At 35.1% G+C, this 17,684-nt stretch overlaps 2 protein-coding genes across 11 annotated transcripts in view; one reads left to right on the top strand and one right to left on the bottom strand.

Moving 5' to 3' along the window:
* The window catches only part of PCCB (propionyl-CoA carboxylase subunit beta), a 142,261-nt gene extending 133,152 nt beyond the window's left edge, over positions 1-9,109 (top strand). Inside the window, exons 16-17 of one of the 2 annotated variants that reach the window (XM_081569687.1) lie at positions 5,441-5,554; positions 8,906-9,109. In XM_081569687.1, coding sequence (XP_081425813.1) covers positions 5,441-5,518 — 78 coding nt within the window. In that variant the 3' untranslated portion in view covers positions 5,519-5,554; positions 8,906-9,109. The remainder of the gene's footprint in view (positions 1-5,440; positions 5,555-8,905) is intronic. The other variant, XM_081569685.1, reaches the window with a different exon arrangement.
* The window catches only part of STAG1 (STAG1 cohesin complex component), a 483,951-nt gene that overhangs the window by 27,444 nt on the left and 438,823 nt on the right, over positions 1-17,684 (bottom strand). For all 9 annotated transcript variants that reach the window (XM_081569675.1, XM_081569672.1, XM_081569671.1 and 6 more), the window contains one exon: positions 13,673-13,753. In XM_081569675.1, the coding sequence (XP_081425801.1) occupies positions 13,673-13,753 (81 nt within the window). The remainder of the gene's footprint in view (positions 1-13,672; positions 13,754-17,684) is intronic.

Below are 17,684 nucleotides of genomic sequence, written 5' to 3'. Positions count from 1 at the left end.
GGATGTTGATGTGACTCCTAATTTCTAGGTAGTTGCCTACTAGATGGATTATGGTATAAGTCACCAAGATAGTTAAGAACAAATGCTAAAGTAATAAGTTTGGCTTTAGGGATGCTGATCTGCAAACCCTGAAGGATATCGTTAGGTAGTGAGAATAGGAAAAAGGAGTCCAAAATGGCAGTGGTTAAAAGACAAGGAAGGGAAAAGCCTGCAAAAATAGAAGAAACGAAGGAGTGAGGACCTCAGGTAACACAAACAGCCCTCCTGGCTAGCCCAATTTACATAAGGCAGGCTCAGGGGGAGGAGAAAAAACATAAAAGAGAGGAGCCAAAATTGAGCCTCGGGCTTTTCTTTTCTCGTCTTTTGGGTTGGACCACCCTCACACCTCGAGGATGTATTTTCCTTTGCTTGCCAATAACACTGAGCTATAACACCAGTCCATCCATCACTTCAAATTTTTGCTGCGACTGAGGAAATTACACGGGGCTGTAACACTGGTCCACCTGTTGCTTCAAATTTTTGTTGCAGTGAGACAGAACCGAGGAAATTACACACTCCCCGGACAATATCCTACTAAAGATGTCTAATAGGCAGCTGTATGAGTTCAAAGTCCACAGTAAAGACTCTGAGCAAGAAGAGATTTGGGAGTCCTCTGCATTTAGAAACAATGGAAGTAGATGAGACCGTTAAAAAGAGAATATGTAAATAGGGCTGACAAAAGTACCCTAGGGAACACCAAAACTTAACAGATGGATAAGAAAGAAAAGCATATGAAGAAATCTTAGAAATAGTCTGAGAAGTAGGAAGAAAATCAGAATATGGCATCCCAGAGGTAAGAAAAGGAAACATTTAAAAACGAGTAGAATTGAGACTTCGTTGGTGGTCCAGTGCTTAAGAATTCACCTTGAGCACTGTACCTTAAATAAACCACTGCAGGGGATGTGGATTTGATCCCTGGTCAGGGAACTTGGATCCCATATGCCGCAGGGAAACTAAGCCTCCTATCACAACTAGAGACGAGCCTGAGCACCACAACAAAAGATCCTGTGCACTGGATTGAAGATCCCCCCTGCTCCAACTAAGACCCGACACAGCTAAAAAACAAACAAATAAATAAAAATATTGAACAACAGTAATGAATGGAATAGTTTAATGATGACAAATGTCACCAAGAGAAAAGAAAAGGACTTGAAAGTGTTGCAAGAATAAAGCAACAATGTTATGAGTGACCTTGGGAGAACACTTTCAAAGGGATTGTTGTTTAGTTGCTAAGTTGTGTTCAACTCTTTTGTGACTCTGTGGACTGCAGCACACCAGACTCCTCTCTCCATGGGATTTCCCAGGTGAGAATACCGAAGTGGGTTGCCATTTACTTTTCCAGGGGATCTTCCAACCCAGGAATCAAACCCGTGTCTCCTGCATTTACCACTGAGCCACTAGGAAGGCTCTTCAAAAGAATTTTGTTGTTGTTGTTCAGTTGCTAAGTCATGTCTGACTCTTTGCGACCCCATGGACTGCAGCATACGAGGCTTCACTGTCCTTCACTGTCTCCTGGAGTTTGCTCAAATTCATGTCCATTGAGTCGGTGATGCTATCTAACCATCACCTGTCGTCCCCTTCTCCTCCTGCCCTCAATCTTTCTCAGCATCAGGTTCTTGTACAATGAGTCAGCTCTTCGCATCAGGTGGCCAAAGTACTGTAGCTTCAGCTTCAGCGTCAGTCCAGTGAATATTCAAAGTTGATTTCCTTTAAGATTGACTGGTTTGATCTCCTTGTAGTCCAAGGGACTGTCAAGAGTCTTTTCTAGCATTACAATTTGAAGGGATCAATTCTTGAGCTTCAGCTTCAGCGTAAGTCCTTCCAATGAATATTCAAAGTTGATTTCCTTTAAGATTGACTGGTTTGATCTCCTTGCAGTCCAAGGGTCTGTCAAGAGTCTTCTCCAGCATTACAATTCGAAGGCATCAATTCTTCCCGGGTGGCAAGAGAAGTAAAGAATTTGCCTGCCAATCCAGGAGTCACAAGAGATGCAGGTTCTCTCCTTGGGTCAGGAAGATCCCCTGTAGTAGGAAATGGTAACCCACTCCAGTATTCTTGCTTGGAAAATCCCATGGATAGAGAAGCCTGGCAAGCTACAGTCCATGGGCTCATAAAGAGTTGGACATGACCGAGCACACACACTCATTCAAAGGAATTAAAAGGGCTTAAAACTGCAATGGTAGAAAGGATAAGAAAGAAGGCAACTCTTTCAAAAAAATTTGACTGTAAAGAGTGAGAGAAAAATAGGACAGCTTACTGGAGAGGTCTTTGAGGGTCTTTGTTGACCTTTCAACAGAAAAGATTTGAGAATGTTTGTTGAATAAATAACCGAAAGAAAAACAAAATGCAGGCCATGCTATGAACTAGTTTAGATCTTAGAGAAACTATCTCAGGATTACAGATTTTAAAAATCTATAAACAAAAGGGTTGAAATATGTATTCTTTGAGGTTCTATGGCATTCTGTGATTCTGCTGAATTAATCTAGGCATTCAAACGAGAACATACAGGTGCTAACTGGTAAACTTAGTATTCAAAGGATGAATATTCACTGTTCCTGCTGGTACCTAGAACAGTGTTTGGCACATGGGCAGATGCTTAGTAAATATTTGCTGAATGATATCCAAGTACACATAATACAGATGATAGCACAATCCGAGGGACAAATAAATGTGTTCATTTTACTACACAATAAATATAGTTAAAAATGATGCTAGGAGGCATTAATGCTCCTTTATTCCCTTAAATTTCATGGTTACTGTGCAGTTTGAAGCAGTCTAGGGAATCAGCTATTGCTGGAGTTGGAGACAAAAGATTCCTTTAAAGGTCAATCATAAAGCAGATGTGCCTTATATAAAATGATTACTTGCCAATCCATCTGAGTTATAAATTTAACATCACAACTAGGTAAGCAACCTACTGATTGCTTACTGATCAGCAGTAGCATTTTAAGAATGTGGAAATGGAAAGCACCTAAGGAAATAGAAGCTTCTTTAGCAGTAAGTTTAACATAGATTTGGATGTAACTTCAATATTCAGTGCTCAAGAAAGTTAACTTAATTGTAATCAGTTAGAACCCACTGAGAGAAGTGTAAGTACCAACAATTTTAGGTAAACAGGCACAGATCCTGTATATTTAACAGAGATAGCTAATCTCAAATATTAAATTCCTCTGAACAGCTGAGAACAAAACTTCAGTTCTTTTGGATTTCAGAACACTGTGCTTTATTTATTCATCCTACAATTTTCCTACAAACCTCATTATGCTAGCATCTCACACTACATAAAGTTAACATCTATTGGCAGTTACTGTGTACTAGGCACTAATCTAAGCTTCTCACATATTAATTCAACTGTGACGGGTATAGATACTATCACTTTGATTCTACAAATGAAGAAACAGGCTCAGAAATGTTAAACGCAGACCCAAAGACAAAGCTAGTTAAGTGAGGTAGTAAATTAACCAGAACAGTTTGCCTCCAGAGTCTGTAGTCGTAACCATTTTGCTATAGTGACTTTCTATAATGCAGAAAAATTAATATACTGAAGAAACAGGCAGCATTATGGAGGTAAGAAATATGAAACTCAAGTTACTCAAATATACTTATATATAAACAAAAACGCAGGTCAACCCAAGACACTGAAAAAGAACAACGCAAGAGCTAACTATATGTAATAGACTGTAATTTTAAGTGACTAAAATTTTTAGGGAGTGCCTCTAACACTCTGAACATGATGGAATTCTATTTAAATTCTTTTCAGCCAAAGTACCTGCATTCTAGTGATAAAAACTGAAGGCAGAGTTAGAACAGTAATCTCTTCTCTCAGTCCATATAAGAGAATGTAGACTAAGAATACAGTGCTTCCTTTTAAATGCTTCTCCCTAGATGAAACCAGTATTTTCTCTTATTTTCAGAAAGCAGATTGGGGTTAAGAGCACTTTTCCTAAAGTAGTTTTGGAAAGGAATTCAAAAGGGTCAAGTGAGAAGATGACACTGAGATTTAAATGATAATATCTTGGCTATGTTCTTTTGTATACATTTTGCAAGTTGCTTCACTAAGAGAAGCTTTTGCTTCCCTGTAGATTTAGTGAAACCAAGAATTAGAAGACTGAAACCCAGTATGCTCAAATGTGAAAGGGCTAAAAGAGCTTCAGTTTTTCAGTGATCTACTGTTAAAAATAAAAGAAATCTCCCTTAACGAACTAACATGATGTTTTGAAAATATACCCTAGTCAGCAAATCTCAACAAAGAAGAGCCCCAAATAAGGCTGGCACAATTAAGATGGTGAATTTACCATATACACTATATTATAAATTTTCTCAAAGGTCAGTTCAGTTCAGTTCAGTTCAGTCGCTCAGTCGTGTCTGACTCTTTGCGACCCCATGAATTGCAGCATGCCAGGTCTCCCTGTCCATCACCAACTCCCAGAGTTTACCCAAACCCATGTCCATCGAGTCAGTGATGCCATCCAACCATCTCATCTGTCGTCCCCTTCTCCTGCCCCCAATCTTTCCCAGCATTAGGGTCTTTTCCAATGAGTCAACTCTTCACATGAGGTGGCCAAAGTATTGGAGTTTCAGCTTCAACATCAGTCCTTCCAGTGAACATTCAGGACTCATCTCCTTTAGGATGGACTGGTTGGATCTCCTTGCAGTCCAAGGGACTCTCAAGAGTCTTCTCCAACACCACAGTTCAAAAGCATCAATTCTGCGGCACTCAGCTTTCTTCACCGTCCAACTCTCACATCCATACATGACCACTGGAAAAACCATAGCCTTGACTAGACGGACCTTTGTTGGCAAAGTAATGTCTGCTTTTAAATATGCTATCTAGGTTGGTCATAACCTTCCTTCCAAGGAGTAAGCGTCTTTTAATTTCATGGCTGCAATCACCATCAGCAGTGATTTTGGAGCCCAAAAAAATAAAGTCTGATACTGTTTCCACTGTTTCCCCATCTATTACCCATGACGTGATGGGACCAGATGCCATGATCTTAGTTTTCTGAACATTGAGCTTTAAGCCAACTTTTTTTCACTCTCCTCTTTCACTTTCATCAAGAGGCTCTTTAGTTCTTCTTCAGTTTCTGCCATAAAGGTGGTGTCATCTGTGTTATTGATATTTCTCCCAGCAATCTTGATTCCAGCTTGTGTTTCTTCCAGCCCAGCGTTTCTCATGATGTACTCTGCATATAAGTTAAATAAGCAGGGTGACAATATACAAAGGTACAAAGGCTCAAACTTGACTTACCCTAACATCTTGGGAAGAAAAAATGCAGATTGTCCTTTAAGAGCCAAGTATCTCAATATGATTACAGTCAGTGAGGAAAGATAAGGGTTTAATTCCTAAACACACAAAACATGCAGATCTTGACAGATTTTTTCTTTTTTGGTCATATCACAGGGCGTGTGGGATCTTAATTCCCTGACCATGGATCAAACCTGCACCCCCTCCAATGGGAGGCAAAGTCTTACCCACTGAACTCCCTGGAAGACCCAAAGAAGCAGATTTAAATGGGTGATTTCATTTTTGCATCATAATTTTATGTATCTAGAGGAAGACTACATTTGTCTGCCCTTTTATCCACAACTATGAAATACCATTTAGATAATCATAGAAACTGAAGCCATGGAAAAACTAGCAATAAATAGCTAAAACTAGTTCAACATTATCTGACAATTCTACATTTTCAGAGTGTGCAGAAGTAAAACATGGAAAGTTGTGAAATAAGGACCTAGATCAGGCCAAAGATCTTAGAATATGAAAATAAAGCCTGTTAAGAATTTAGTGAAACACTTTTTGTGATTAAAAAATGGGGCACAAAACTAAGCTAGTTAAAAACAAGACCAAGGGGTTACTCTACTAGGCCAGGTACTGGCAAACCTTTTGGGTAAAGGGTAAGATAGTAAATATTTTAGGGTTTGTGGGTCATAATGTCTCTGTTACAACTACTTAACTTTGCCTTTGGAGCAAGAAAGCAGAACATAAATGAATGAGCATTGTTGTGTTCCATTAAAACGTTCCTTACAACAACAGGTGTCTAGTCAGATTTGCCCCATGGGCTACAGTTTGTCTAGTATGTATTGGGCTACAAAGCTCTTTGGACATATAAACTGCATTATACTTTTATGTACTTAGCATCATTACTAACATAAGGTTCATTAAATTATTTTTCAGCTCAACTAACTCATTATCCATAGTAAATATGACAGAAACATATTTAACTAGGTAATTCATTCACTTGGGACACATCAGTGGGCAAGACACAAAAGCCTCACCGTTGCTGTAGAGTAAATCCTATGGAATATCTTTGAAACTGCCTTCATGCACGAGTAACTGCTACTAGCTTCTCTTCTGAAGATAAGGAGACTGTGCCACTTTTGTGAATATACAGTAAAATACTGGATTTTAAAACCCCAAATCTAATACCTAGTTTTCAGTGTTGTTTTTCTTGGTGATCTGAATTCCCACCTGCTGACTCCTGCCATTGCCTCAAGGGTAATCCAATCGATCTAGGAACCCTTAAGCTGCCTACTGTAGTTCCAAAACATCTTCTGATTTCTCTTTTCTGTGGTGTACAAAGATGCAGGAAGCTAAAGGAGGAGTCAGAGGGATAGGGGGAAAGTAGTGACTGTTAGGAGCAAAGTGAGAGACGTGAATTCTCAAGTTTTTCAAAATACAGATAGAGGACAAAATCTATCATGCTATATTTCAAACCTACACTAGACACTGAGCATGTTTATATACTTTCATAACTTTACATAACAGTTTATTTAGCATTAATTTTTGGTTTTGGCAGGGGAGAAGATTAGGAAAGCACAGGCTAGGACTGTAATTTAATGCTATCAAAGCAACAGTTATTGCTGACTAAAACATTTCTTTTAATTTAATCTTCCCAACAACCCTATCCAGCAGTGAATATCACTTATTAGGAAACTAAAGTTCAAATGTGAAGCTATTTGTATACCTTTAAATGGAGCCAAACTTCAAACTCGATTTAACTCCAAAGGCCATGTTTCAACACAAAAAATGCTGGAAAGATATCCTATTTATAAACTGAAAGTTTCTTATATATATATAAACTGGGTCAGCAAGAAGAAATCATTTAAACAAATACCTAGCAATTACAGAATGGGCTGGAAAAAACATTTTCAAAATAAAAAACCTACTGCAGAAAGGAAAAGTGATTATTTTATCACTCAGGGAATATTAAATAATATAAAATACTTACATTCTTTTATTCAAATAAATGGCCTGACAGGAAAGTAAACTTCTTTTATCATTAATTTTGGTGGAGAAAGATCTCCAATCTCTGTACTGAAGAGTGGGAAGCGTTATGCTTTGTTTAAATATTCTTTTTAAAAGATATCTGGCCACACCACACAGCATTAAATATTGTTAACATTGCTTTCAGACTCTAATAAACTCAGTTAAAACACATTTTTACATTATAATAATGGTTATTTAGAATAGATCTTCTCAGTCCTGGCTCACTGCTTAGATCCTGAGGTATTAAATAAATTAGGAGTTAAGAGTATTTATAAAGTGGTACTTTAAAGACCACTGTCCTTGTGCAAGTAAAAACAGCATCCAAATGGACAGGCTAGTGAAGTTGAGGAAGCCTTATGCTGTCCTTCAAGGGGTGGGAAGGCATTCCTTACCAGAAAGCAAGCTCCAAAAAGTAGAGGCCCAGGGACAGGGTTGCAAACACAGCGTGGAATTCTTAGTAAGATGTTGGAATCATGAATTGTACATTCCCCTCTAAGTTGAACATATTTACTTCTGATTTCCAGAAAGTTTTAGAATGTTGAGTTGGATAAAATTTTGGACAAGTTGGGAGTTTAGTATAAACAGCCATCTACTTATGTATTCCAGATTAACAACAACAACAAAAAAGAACCTTCCAGGAGCTGAAAAAGAAATGAATATAAAACAAGTCCTGGATCTTTCCCTCCTAACTTTCCCAGACCAGCAAATCAGGCACTTGAGACTGGACACAATAGAAACACAGCTACCACAAAAACACTCTGAAGTCATGGACCAGTCAAAAGGAAAGGCTTAAAACTAAAACCAAGTAGACAGTTATTGAGGATAGACTTCTCAAGAAATAAAAAGGTAGGGGAGGGGAGATCTAGAAAAGAATGAAGCAAAATGGTTGTATACTTTATTCCTAGAGGGATAGCAACTGTTGCCAGCTGTTGGCCTCATTCCCTTCCCCTTCAAAGCAGTGAACTCTGCAGACTGAGGTGTATTATCTGTATTTTGTTATTATAAGAGTTGGGGGGGCAAGGACCTGAGTGAGCTATCTTTTTCTTATTCACAGATATTAATACTCTACAGGACTTGGAAGGGGAAAGGAAGAGGTCTAGAAAGCAGACTGTAGATTTTTATACACAGCAAGGTTAAACATTTCTCCTCATGGGGCTTGGCCATCATCAGTCCCATCTTTACCCCAATTGTTTGGTGGTAAACAAGTTGAAATTTACAGAGGAGAATCTTTAGTCAAGAGTGTAATGGAGGAACAAATTTCATAGTAAACATGCTATACTTCTCAGTAATAATTTGACTTGTAGCTCCCTGAGGGATGTGGATTTTCTTTAATTTGAAGACTTAAGAATAAAGCCTGGGTGCAGAATACAGGGATTTTTCCCCAGGCCATTCCTACTGCTGTCTAGAATAGAAACATGCAGGGTAAGGCAGAGAGCACTACAAATTTAAGACTACAGAGAGCAGGACAGCTCCTCTCGGGAGGAAAAAAAAAAATTGAGGATAAATTCTAGATCCCCAGGCCAAAAAAGGCAATAGGGGCATTAGTTCAGCCCTAACTCTTATTTACCTGGCTCTTTAAATGTCTCTGTATATGTCCAGAACGAGCTGAAGGAAGAAGTATGTTTTCTGCTACAGAGAAGAGAAACTGAAGGCTGCTTCTACAGGACCAGCACTAGGGGGCACCGGAGCAAAGTATACTGAGCATGACCTGTGAGACTCTGGAAATCAGGGGAACAGAGGAAACACCCATTGGTGAAACCCAGTGGACTTCCATTTCAAATAAAGATCTAATCCTGTTCTTGACACAGTCTTCTCATATACTTCATTTTATAGAATACTGTTCACTGTTAAGCTATAATTTGAATTTAAACTTCAAATATAACTACCATTCATAATCCCCCAAATGACAGTGTTCATGACAACAGAGAAAGAAGAAAAATAAATTTTAGAAAGTACTTGCTAAAGAGCAATTTGACAGTGTGTATTAAGCCTTAAAAGTATGTACAATCTTTGACCAAGCAATTCTATTTCCAAGAATGTAAGATGAAAAAATGCAAAACACAGAACAAGCTTTTGCACCAGAATGTCCATCACAGAATTAATTTTATTACTTAAAATGTGCAAACAATCTAAATATCCAAGACAGCAGTAAAATAAGTTATAAGCCACCCTATGTACTATCATGCATACATTAAAATATTATCTATAAACATTCAATACATGAAGAATATGTTATGTTAATTGAAGAGGCACAAAATTATAAATACATCATAATCTTAATAAGACTGAAAAGTATGTAAGAAAAAGTACTGAAATACATCAAAATATTAACAGGCGGTAAGATTTGGAAACTTCATTTTATGTATATAGTTTTTATAATGAACACATAAGTAAGAAAGCTCAAATTTATGAAAACCATTCTACCTTATATTTTACACCAAAACCAAACATGCATAATTTATTAATTAAAAATATGAGTGATCTTTTCAGAGGTTTAAATGAATTTCTATAAATATAACAAAAATGAGCAGAGAAAAACAGCAGTCAAGTGGCCAGTTCCTCACTAAATAAATGGCTCATTCTATATTAACAGTTATTCAACAATAAAAAAAACCAAAATTAATTCATGTAGTAAGACTTTCATGTTACCTCTACAAAATCAATATTACAAATGTTAAACATATAGACCCAAAGGGTTTGCTGTATTACATTTAAATTTCAGGAAACAAATTAAGGGGGAAAAAGAAGGACAGAGAATTTCAAGTGCATTATTAGCAAAGTTTTCCATATACTTTAACTAAGCCACTGACATTACAAACTGAGCCATTTAAAAATCATGATAGCTTCCCATTTAAATACCTTGAGGGATACGGAATGACCACAGAAAACTGCCATGTGTCATACTTTTCAATATACAACTGACAACTGATATTGTTCAGTGAGGAATTAACCAATGTGTCCTTAGAAAATTTGCTTTAAAAAAAACCAACTACAACAAAACTCCATATAAAAGCTTAATAATACAAGATTTTAAGGAGTAGTAACAGAAAGACAGTATGCTGAGATTCAAAGAGACTTGTGCTGTAAGTGTGATTTTAGACAACTCAATTTTTGTTAAGTATTAGGTTCCTTTTCTGTAAAAATGGGATTATAATATCCACTTTACAGGATGATTAAGTAGATTTAACTAAATTAGAACATTTATATTAAAATGACTAATAACATGTAAAATATCAACAAGGTAAAAATTAAATGTCCCCTTATAGGTTTCATCAAATTATTTTCAAATTCCTTTATAGCTTTAATATTACATTTATAAACAACAGAAGAATGCTGTAACAGCAAGTAAGATACAGAACATAATATGTACTTTTTTTAGTATTCATCTAAGTCCAACAACTCAGTGAGTTATTTGTGATAAACCAAAACTTAAGATTAGAAGATGGAAAATCAAAAAATTTTCGTAGTAGTGGTTTTTAAAAATTAATTTTTAAGGTATTAATATTCACTTTAAATATCAACAACAAAAACAATCCCTCAGAAAGTATCAAAAGGTATAAATGGAAAAGTAAATTTCTCTCCTTATGCCTGCCCCCAAAGAATTTCAACTTCCCAGAGGTAATCACTGTTAAGATTCCTGTATATATATCCAAACATTTTCAGTATGCAGTTTTTAACTTTAGCATAGATTGTAGAATTCTAGAGCTAGAAAAGATTGGCGACACACAACTATAAACTTCATAACAAAGTAACCTGAGACACAGATAAGTGATTTTTCAGTTGTTACTAGAATATGGAAAGCCCTTTACAACTGATAAAATGCTTTGATATAAATTATTTACTTTAAAATTATTTAAGTGACTTGCCTCAAGGTTATTTTAATAACTTAATGATGTGGCTGAGTCTATACTTAGAATTTGATATCTTATCAAGTGGGATGTTACTAATATAGATTCATGTGTACAAAGCTTATGTGTGTGGCTCGTACATTTTCAAAGATATCCTATATCATATAGAGGATTAGAAAGTTTGACAGTGCTTGATCTTGTGATTATTATAAATAAGAATCATTAAAATAACTACTTTAAAAGAAAAAATATTAGCAATGGAAGATTAATTTTTCAAGTTTGTGTGTATCCTAAAGATTCATGTTTTATAAGGTTATCACTTGAGCGAATCACTTTTAAACTATAGACACAACCAATACATGATTACTAAATATACTTTGGTTTGCAAAAATTACCAACAACTTCAAAGTGAGAAGAAACATCCTGAGAGACAGCCAAGTAAGGAGAATTTCACATGTGATATAAATGCACACAAAACCAAAATGGAAATCAATGAACACTAAAGCATCTAAAAGATGCTAGGGCACTGTTTCCAGAATAAACAAAACCAGTGTTGGCTATGAAATCTGCATTGCCATTGTGGCAATGACAAAAACAGAATCAGTAGAATGACTAAAGACAAAAAGGAAGCTATTTTCATTAGGAGAATGTATCAGATGAATGTTAAACAGAAAGGCAAAGAATCTCAAAATAGCTCTGTTGCAACAGGATTAAAAAAACAAAATATTCTGGACTTCCCTGTTGGTCCAGTGTTTAAAATTCTGTGCTTCCAATGCAGGGGGGTATGCGTTCGATATGCGTTCTGGTCGGGGTTAAAAAACAAAATATTCAAAGAAGGAGGTCCAACAATAGATTTTTACTCTAAATATGGAATTTAATTGTAAAGGGACAAAATTTAAATTAAATGAAGGAAATAACCACTAATTATGCTAAAGTTTTAGGCTAGCATATATTCCAAATTTACTAAAATGCAGTTATCAACATTCAGTTAAAATACAAATAACTCAATCAAAATGATCTCAGTGGAAAAACTGAATATAAAAGTCAAATAAACTAAGTGAAAAATTCAAATAAACTAATTATGTATAACATATAAACTCTTGCTTTCAAATTTTAACTTACATATATACACTCTCCTTTAATCTTTTCATATAAAAGAATATTTCAAAAAACATGAAAATGTTATATAGTTTTAAAGTGGTTTTTGTTTCCAATAAAAGAAGATCAACCTTGATTTTTGCTTTTCAAGACTAAAACCTTTAATAAAATAGAAAAAAACCAAGAAGCCAACAAATATATCAACCTCCTTCTAACTGAAAATGAACAAAACCCCCAATTACTTCCAAAGGCAAAGAAATCCTCAAATCGTTCAATGGAAAAGACAAAAAGAAAAAAAATTCTTTCTCCGAGAAAAGAATACTCTGTATCAAGCAGTTGGTTCTATATGGAAATGTATTATTAACATTGTTACTGGTTGAATAGCTTCTGTTTTGTTAAGATGAGAATATGTAAACATCACAGTCTCTTTATTTGGTTCTTTATCAAGTGTTTGCTCTTTGTGCATATGTTCAAGCCCCTTTGATTTCATGAAACAATTGAAATATATTTGGTTTTGTATTTATGTCAGATAATTGCAATGTATAAAATATTTTTTAGTCTGAATTTCTTCATGGTTTCTAGTCTTCTTTTCAGTAAAGTTGGTTTTTTAATATGAGCTCATTTTTCTTAAAACTCTGGAAAACTCTGAGGCAACTTCCTTCAGAAAGGATTTATATTTGATTCTCTTAGGTGCTTGGGGATACTACCATTATAGAACATTTTAAATCCAAATCTTATTTATTCCCTCATAAATGGAACTGGTATGAGTTTATTTCTAATTTACCCTTATGCTGGGAGTAGCTCTTTTTGGGATCCCAACTTTAGCAAGGGACATGCTACCTATTAGACATTCCTCTTCAGGAGGGCTTTGGGAATTGCCTAGATTAGAAAATATCCTTAAGGTTAAGTAGGTGTTAGTACTCTGCTTGACTTTCTTGGATCTGAGTTTCACTTAACTTCTGGTTTGTATTTTCCCTTTGTTTTGCATGGTCATGGGTAAATTAAAAATTAAAAAAAATATATTTTCCCCAATGATTTAAAATGTTCAAAAACAAAAGTGTTGTTTAGTTTGGGTCCCAAGGTGCCATAATGCCAGAACTGAAACCTACACACTGTTGTCTTTCAATATTATTCTCTTACAGCACATTACCTATCAAAGCTCTTGTGGTTTCAAGTACAGTTATTTCTTAAAATAATTTAAACTTCATGTATACATACAACTCTGGCTATTGCTTGGAAAACTTTATCTTTCAAAGATGTAAAAAAATATATATACATATATATGTTCAGGATAAAACAAGAATTGATAACAGTAGTTTTATATTTTATTAAAATTATAATAATAAAAATAATATAATGAGTTAAGCAAGATTAATTTGCTTTAGTAATAATCCTTCTGCCTACGGAAACTCTTACTTACTTTGGAAGGAGAACCATCAGTAATTTTCACCAACTGCCAAAGAATCGAGTAATGGGAACACTGCAGTGCCTGTACGACTATCTGTATCAAATAAAAAATTCAAACAAATGAGACATAATTTACGTTTGTACAATATTGAGAACAATATTTATCACAGTTTTTATCTTACAATAAAGTTTCAAGTCCAAATAGTTGTAGAATTAATAAGAATGCACCAAATAATATTTAGTTAAAAAAGACAAACCAATCAATCAATCTGGAGAATACAGATACAATGTATCTCAATAAATATGGACCCGAATACACTATGCTTTACACAAAAATGCATTGTCATGAATACTTTACTCAGTCAAATTTTTAAGAAGAGATTGAAGAAATTGTTTTATCCAAATGTTACACTTAAATAATTACTTAATTTGTTTTAAGAGTTTTTAATATGAAATATAACACTCATACAGAAATGTGCATAAACATACATAAAACTTAATGACTGACGTATGTGAAGAAAATACTGTCACAGATTAGTGTCTGTAGATAAATGTGGATATTCTTTGATACAACACCAAATACTTCAATTTGCACTTTGAGAGAAAGCAAATGACACCTTTCTCTTTTATGAAAATAGTTTGACCTTACGAGCCTGCCTTGGAAATCTCCCAGCCTCCCTGAACCACATTTTGAGAATCTCTGCTCTGAGAACAGGATTGCTGGGTATCTGTGTATTTAACTTTACAGGAGATAGTGCCAAATTTTTGTCCAAAGTGGCTATATCTAATATTCTTTGACAGTTCTTGTGGCTCCATGTTTTTATCTACATTTGATATCATCACATATTTTACATCTGGTGACTTTATTTTATGTATGAGTAGTATCTTAATGTGGTATTAATTTATATTTTTCTAATTATCAATGGAGATGAGCACCTTTTCATTTTTTATTAGGGCTGAACCCTATTCTGTAAAATGTTAATCCATATATTTCAGCAAGGCAAACAGTAGAATTTAGGAAAATAAAAGTTAATTATCATAATAAAAAAGGAAATTTCATTTTGGATAGGTCTTTTATTAACATTTTTGTTTGAATACATGATAGATCTCTACTGCAATAAAGAATATCAGATATGATACTCCATTATTATAGCGTCTCTATTATTTTCCCCTCTAGATAGACTAAAAATCATAAGAATGAATATATGTATAAGATAAATCAAAAGAGAAATCAGTAAGTGGAATGCTTCAGGAAGTAGAAATTTAATTTGTTTTACTTTAAAAATTTCAGGTTTCAGATCACATTAAATAAAAGATATTTCCAGTGTATCTTCTCAGCTCTGAAAATAACTCATCAGAACTAGGATGAGTGGTGCTGCTTTTCATACAATACTAATGAGATGTCAAGGTTTTATTAAACATGATAATTAAATGCCTGATTTATGTCAGAATGCCAGAAATAAGACTTACTGAAACACCATCAACTTATGAACATTAATGCTAAAGAAGTCCTCTTACTACACTTAGAAGATACTCAATATAGTACACTTCTGGTCCTGAGATACCTTCTGATAAGTTCTACCTTATAAAAAAAGTACTGAAGTGGTTTGTGTGATTTAAAACTTTTTCTTGAATTTGAAACTATCTGTGCTGTTAGATTACTAGAAAAGTAATATACAAAGAACATTAATCAATGGGAAATTAAGACATGGAAAAAAGTATTGTTGAAGATCTGCTTAATTTTGGTTATATCTATCCTAATCATTACAAGTATCATTTCTTTTCATTCTACATTTCTATGACCTATATACTAGGAATTACTCAAAACGTATTTCAAAGTTGTGCACAAGTTTCTTAGATTTAGAAGAGAGAAACAGGTCACTTCAATACCTATTTCCAATACAGCACCCCCATTTTAATTTTCAATACAATGGTATTCATCATATGTTTACTTCAGAAGGGCTCCACAGTATTATTTTAAAATAAAAAGCTCACTCTCATTGACTGGGAAACATTTTGCTTTCTCACAGTTATAATTATGTAACAATATAGTTGATCACACTTCAAAGGAAAATTCAGAACTCTTTCTTCCAGCCTTTACATCAATCATATTGATTTTTATCTCCTATACTAGCAATGTTATCCTAAATCTGAAAGTCATTTTTATTTAGCAACTTCACCTTTTTGTAGTACAGGTAAAACAGGAAAGACAAGCAATTAAAAACTGAAAAAGCCGAAAGATAATTCTAACCTAGGAGCAGGGCAGTCCTGCCTTTTCTTGACTAACACTGCTCTGACTCTGGAAAGGATCTTTTAATAATATCAAATAGATGGGGAAACAGTGGAAACAATGGCTGACTTTATTTTTTTGGGCTCCAAAATCACTGCAGATGGTGACTGCAGCCATGAAATTAAAAGACGCTTACTCCTTGGAAGGAAGGTTATGACCAACCTAGACAGCATATTAAAAAGCAGAGGCCTTTGTCAAACAAAGGTCTGTCTAGTCAAGGCTATGGTTTTTCCAGTAGTCATGTATGGATGTGACAGTTGGACTATAAAGAAGGCTGAACGCCGAAGAATTGATGCTTTTGAACTGTGGTGTTGGAGAAGACTCTTGAGAGTCCCTTGGACTGCAAGGAGATCCAACTATCCTAAACGATATCAGTCCTCAGTGTTCATTGGAAGGACTGATGCTGAAGCTGAAACTCCAATACTCTGGCCACCTGATGAAAAGAGCTGACTCATTTGAAAAGACCCTGATGCTGGGAAAAATTGAAGGCAGGAGGAGAAGGGGACGACAGAGGATGAGATGCTTGGATGGCATCACCGACTCAATGGACATGAGTTTGGGTAAACTCCAGGAGTTGGTGATGGACAGGGAGGCCTGGCTGCTGCCGTCCATGGGGTCGCAAAGAGTCAGACATGACTGAGTGACTGAACTGAACTGAGTAATACCAAGTATTAGTCTGATGACTAAGAATTTCTTCCAACCCTACTCTTCTGACCTCATTTTTGCACAAGGTAATGATGTTCCTGGAAGGACATAGTAATGTATACTGCACACTTCTGGGCAAAAATTAGTTAAGAAGCAGGACTGCTTGCTTCACCCTTTCCTCCCCTATCTGCCAGCAGGATACCAACAATCCAGGAGACCATGGGTCTCTGAATGACTTGGCTGTGCAGTGACACCTACTTCCCGTAATTGTGCTTTATGGTTATGTAAGTGAGAAATTACTTTCTATTGTGTTAAGCCACTGAGATACTAAGATTATTATAGCAGCTAGTATTACCCTAACCAACATAAAAATTCTTTTTTATTGGCCCTTTTTAAAAAATAATTACTTTAATCTATTTAAAGGAGCTAGCTCTTTGATTAGCAGATTGAATCACTGAGAATCATTCAACCTATAACTAATGATATATCTTGGAGATGAAGGTGAACTGTATTTATTACATGTAAGTGAAGACTAAAGAGATAGAAAATCTTAGGAAGTTTAAAGTTTTGCAAAACTGAATTTGCCTGGAAAATAAAATCTGACAAGTGACTAATAATAGGAAAAATTATTATTATAATAAGAATGGGAAAAATGTTCATGTAATATATATGCATGTGTAGATATGTATCATCTACATATACTGGACATGTTTAAAAATCTGAAAACCTGGGGGCACAGTTCTTGAGGCACTAGCCTACCATGTCCCCCCTTTGCCTGGCAAAGTAATAAAATTCTGAAAATCCACATAATGATTGGGATAAATTAAGACTCTTACTTTTTTTCTGTTTGTAAGACACTTTAAGGGGAAGGATGATCAAATTTTTTTAGTGGACAAGTGCATGACAAAAGAATGAACTGAACTTAGTACTAGTCTGCTTCTAATATCCAAAACTGGTCTTTTTTATTTATCATATTTAGAGTTGGTTAACATGAAAAAAAAGATCCTTTCTGGTAAAAATTAATAACCAACATGGTTTCATGAAAAAGGGTATAAGGCTGGCAAATAAGTACATGTAAACATGTTTAACA

This window comes from Giraffa tippelskirchi, chromosome 2 (genome assembly GCF_054371585.1).
Source record: "Giraffa tippelskirchi isolate mGirTip1 chromosome 2, T2T-mGirTip1v1.2.pri, whole genome shotgun sequence".
NCBI lineage: Eukaryota > Metazoa > Chordata > Mammalia > Artiodactyla > Giraffidae > Giraffa > Giraffa tippelskirchi.
This window is presented reverse-complemented; position numbering and strand designations above follow the sequence as displayed.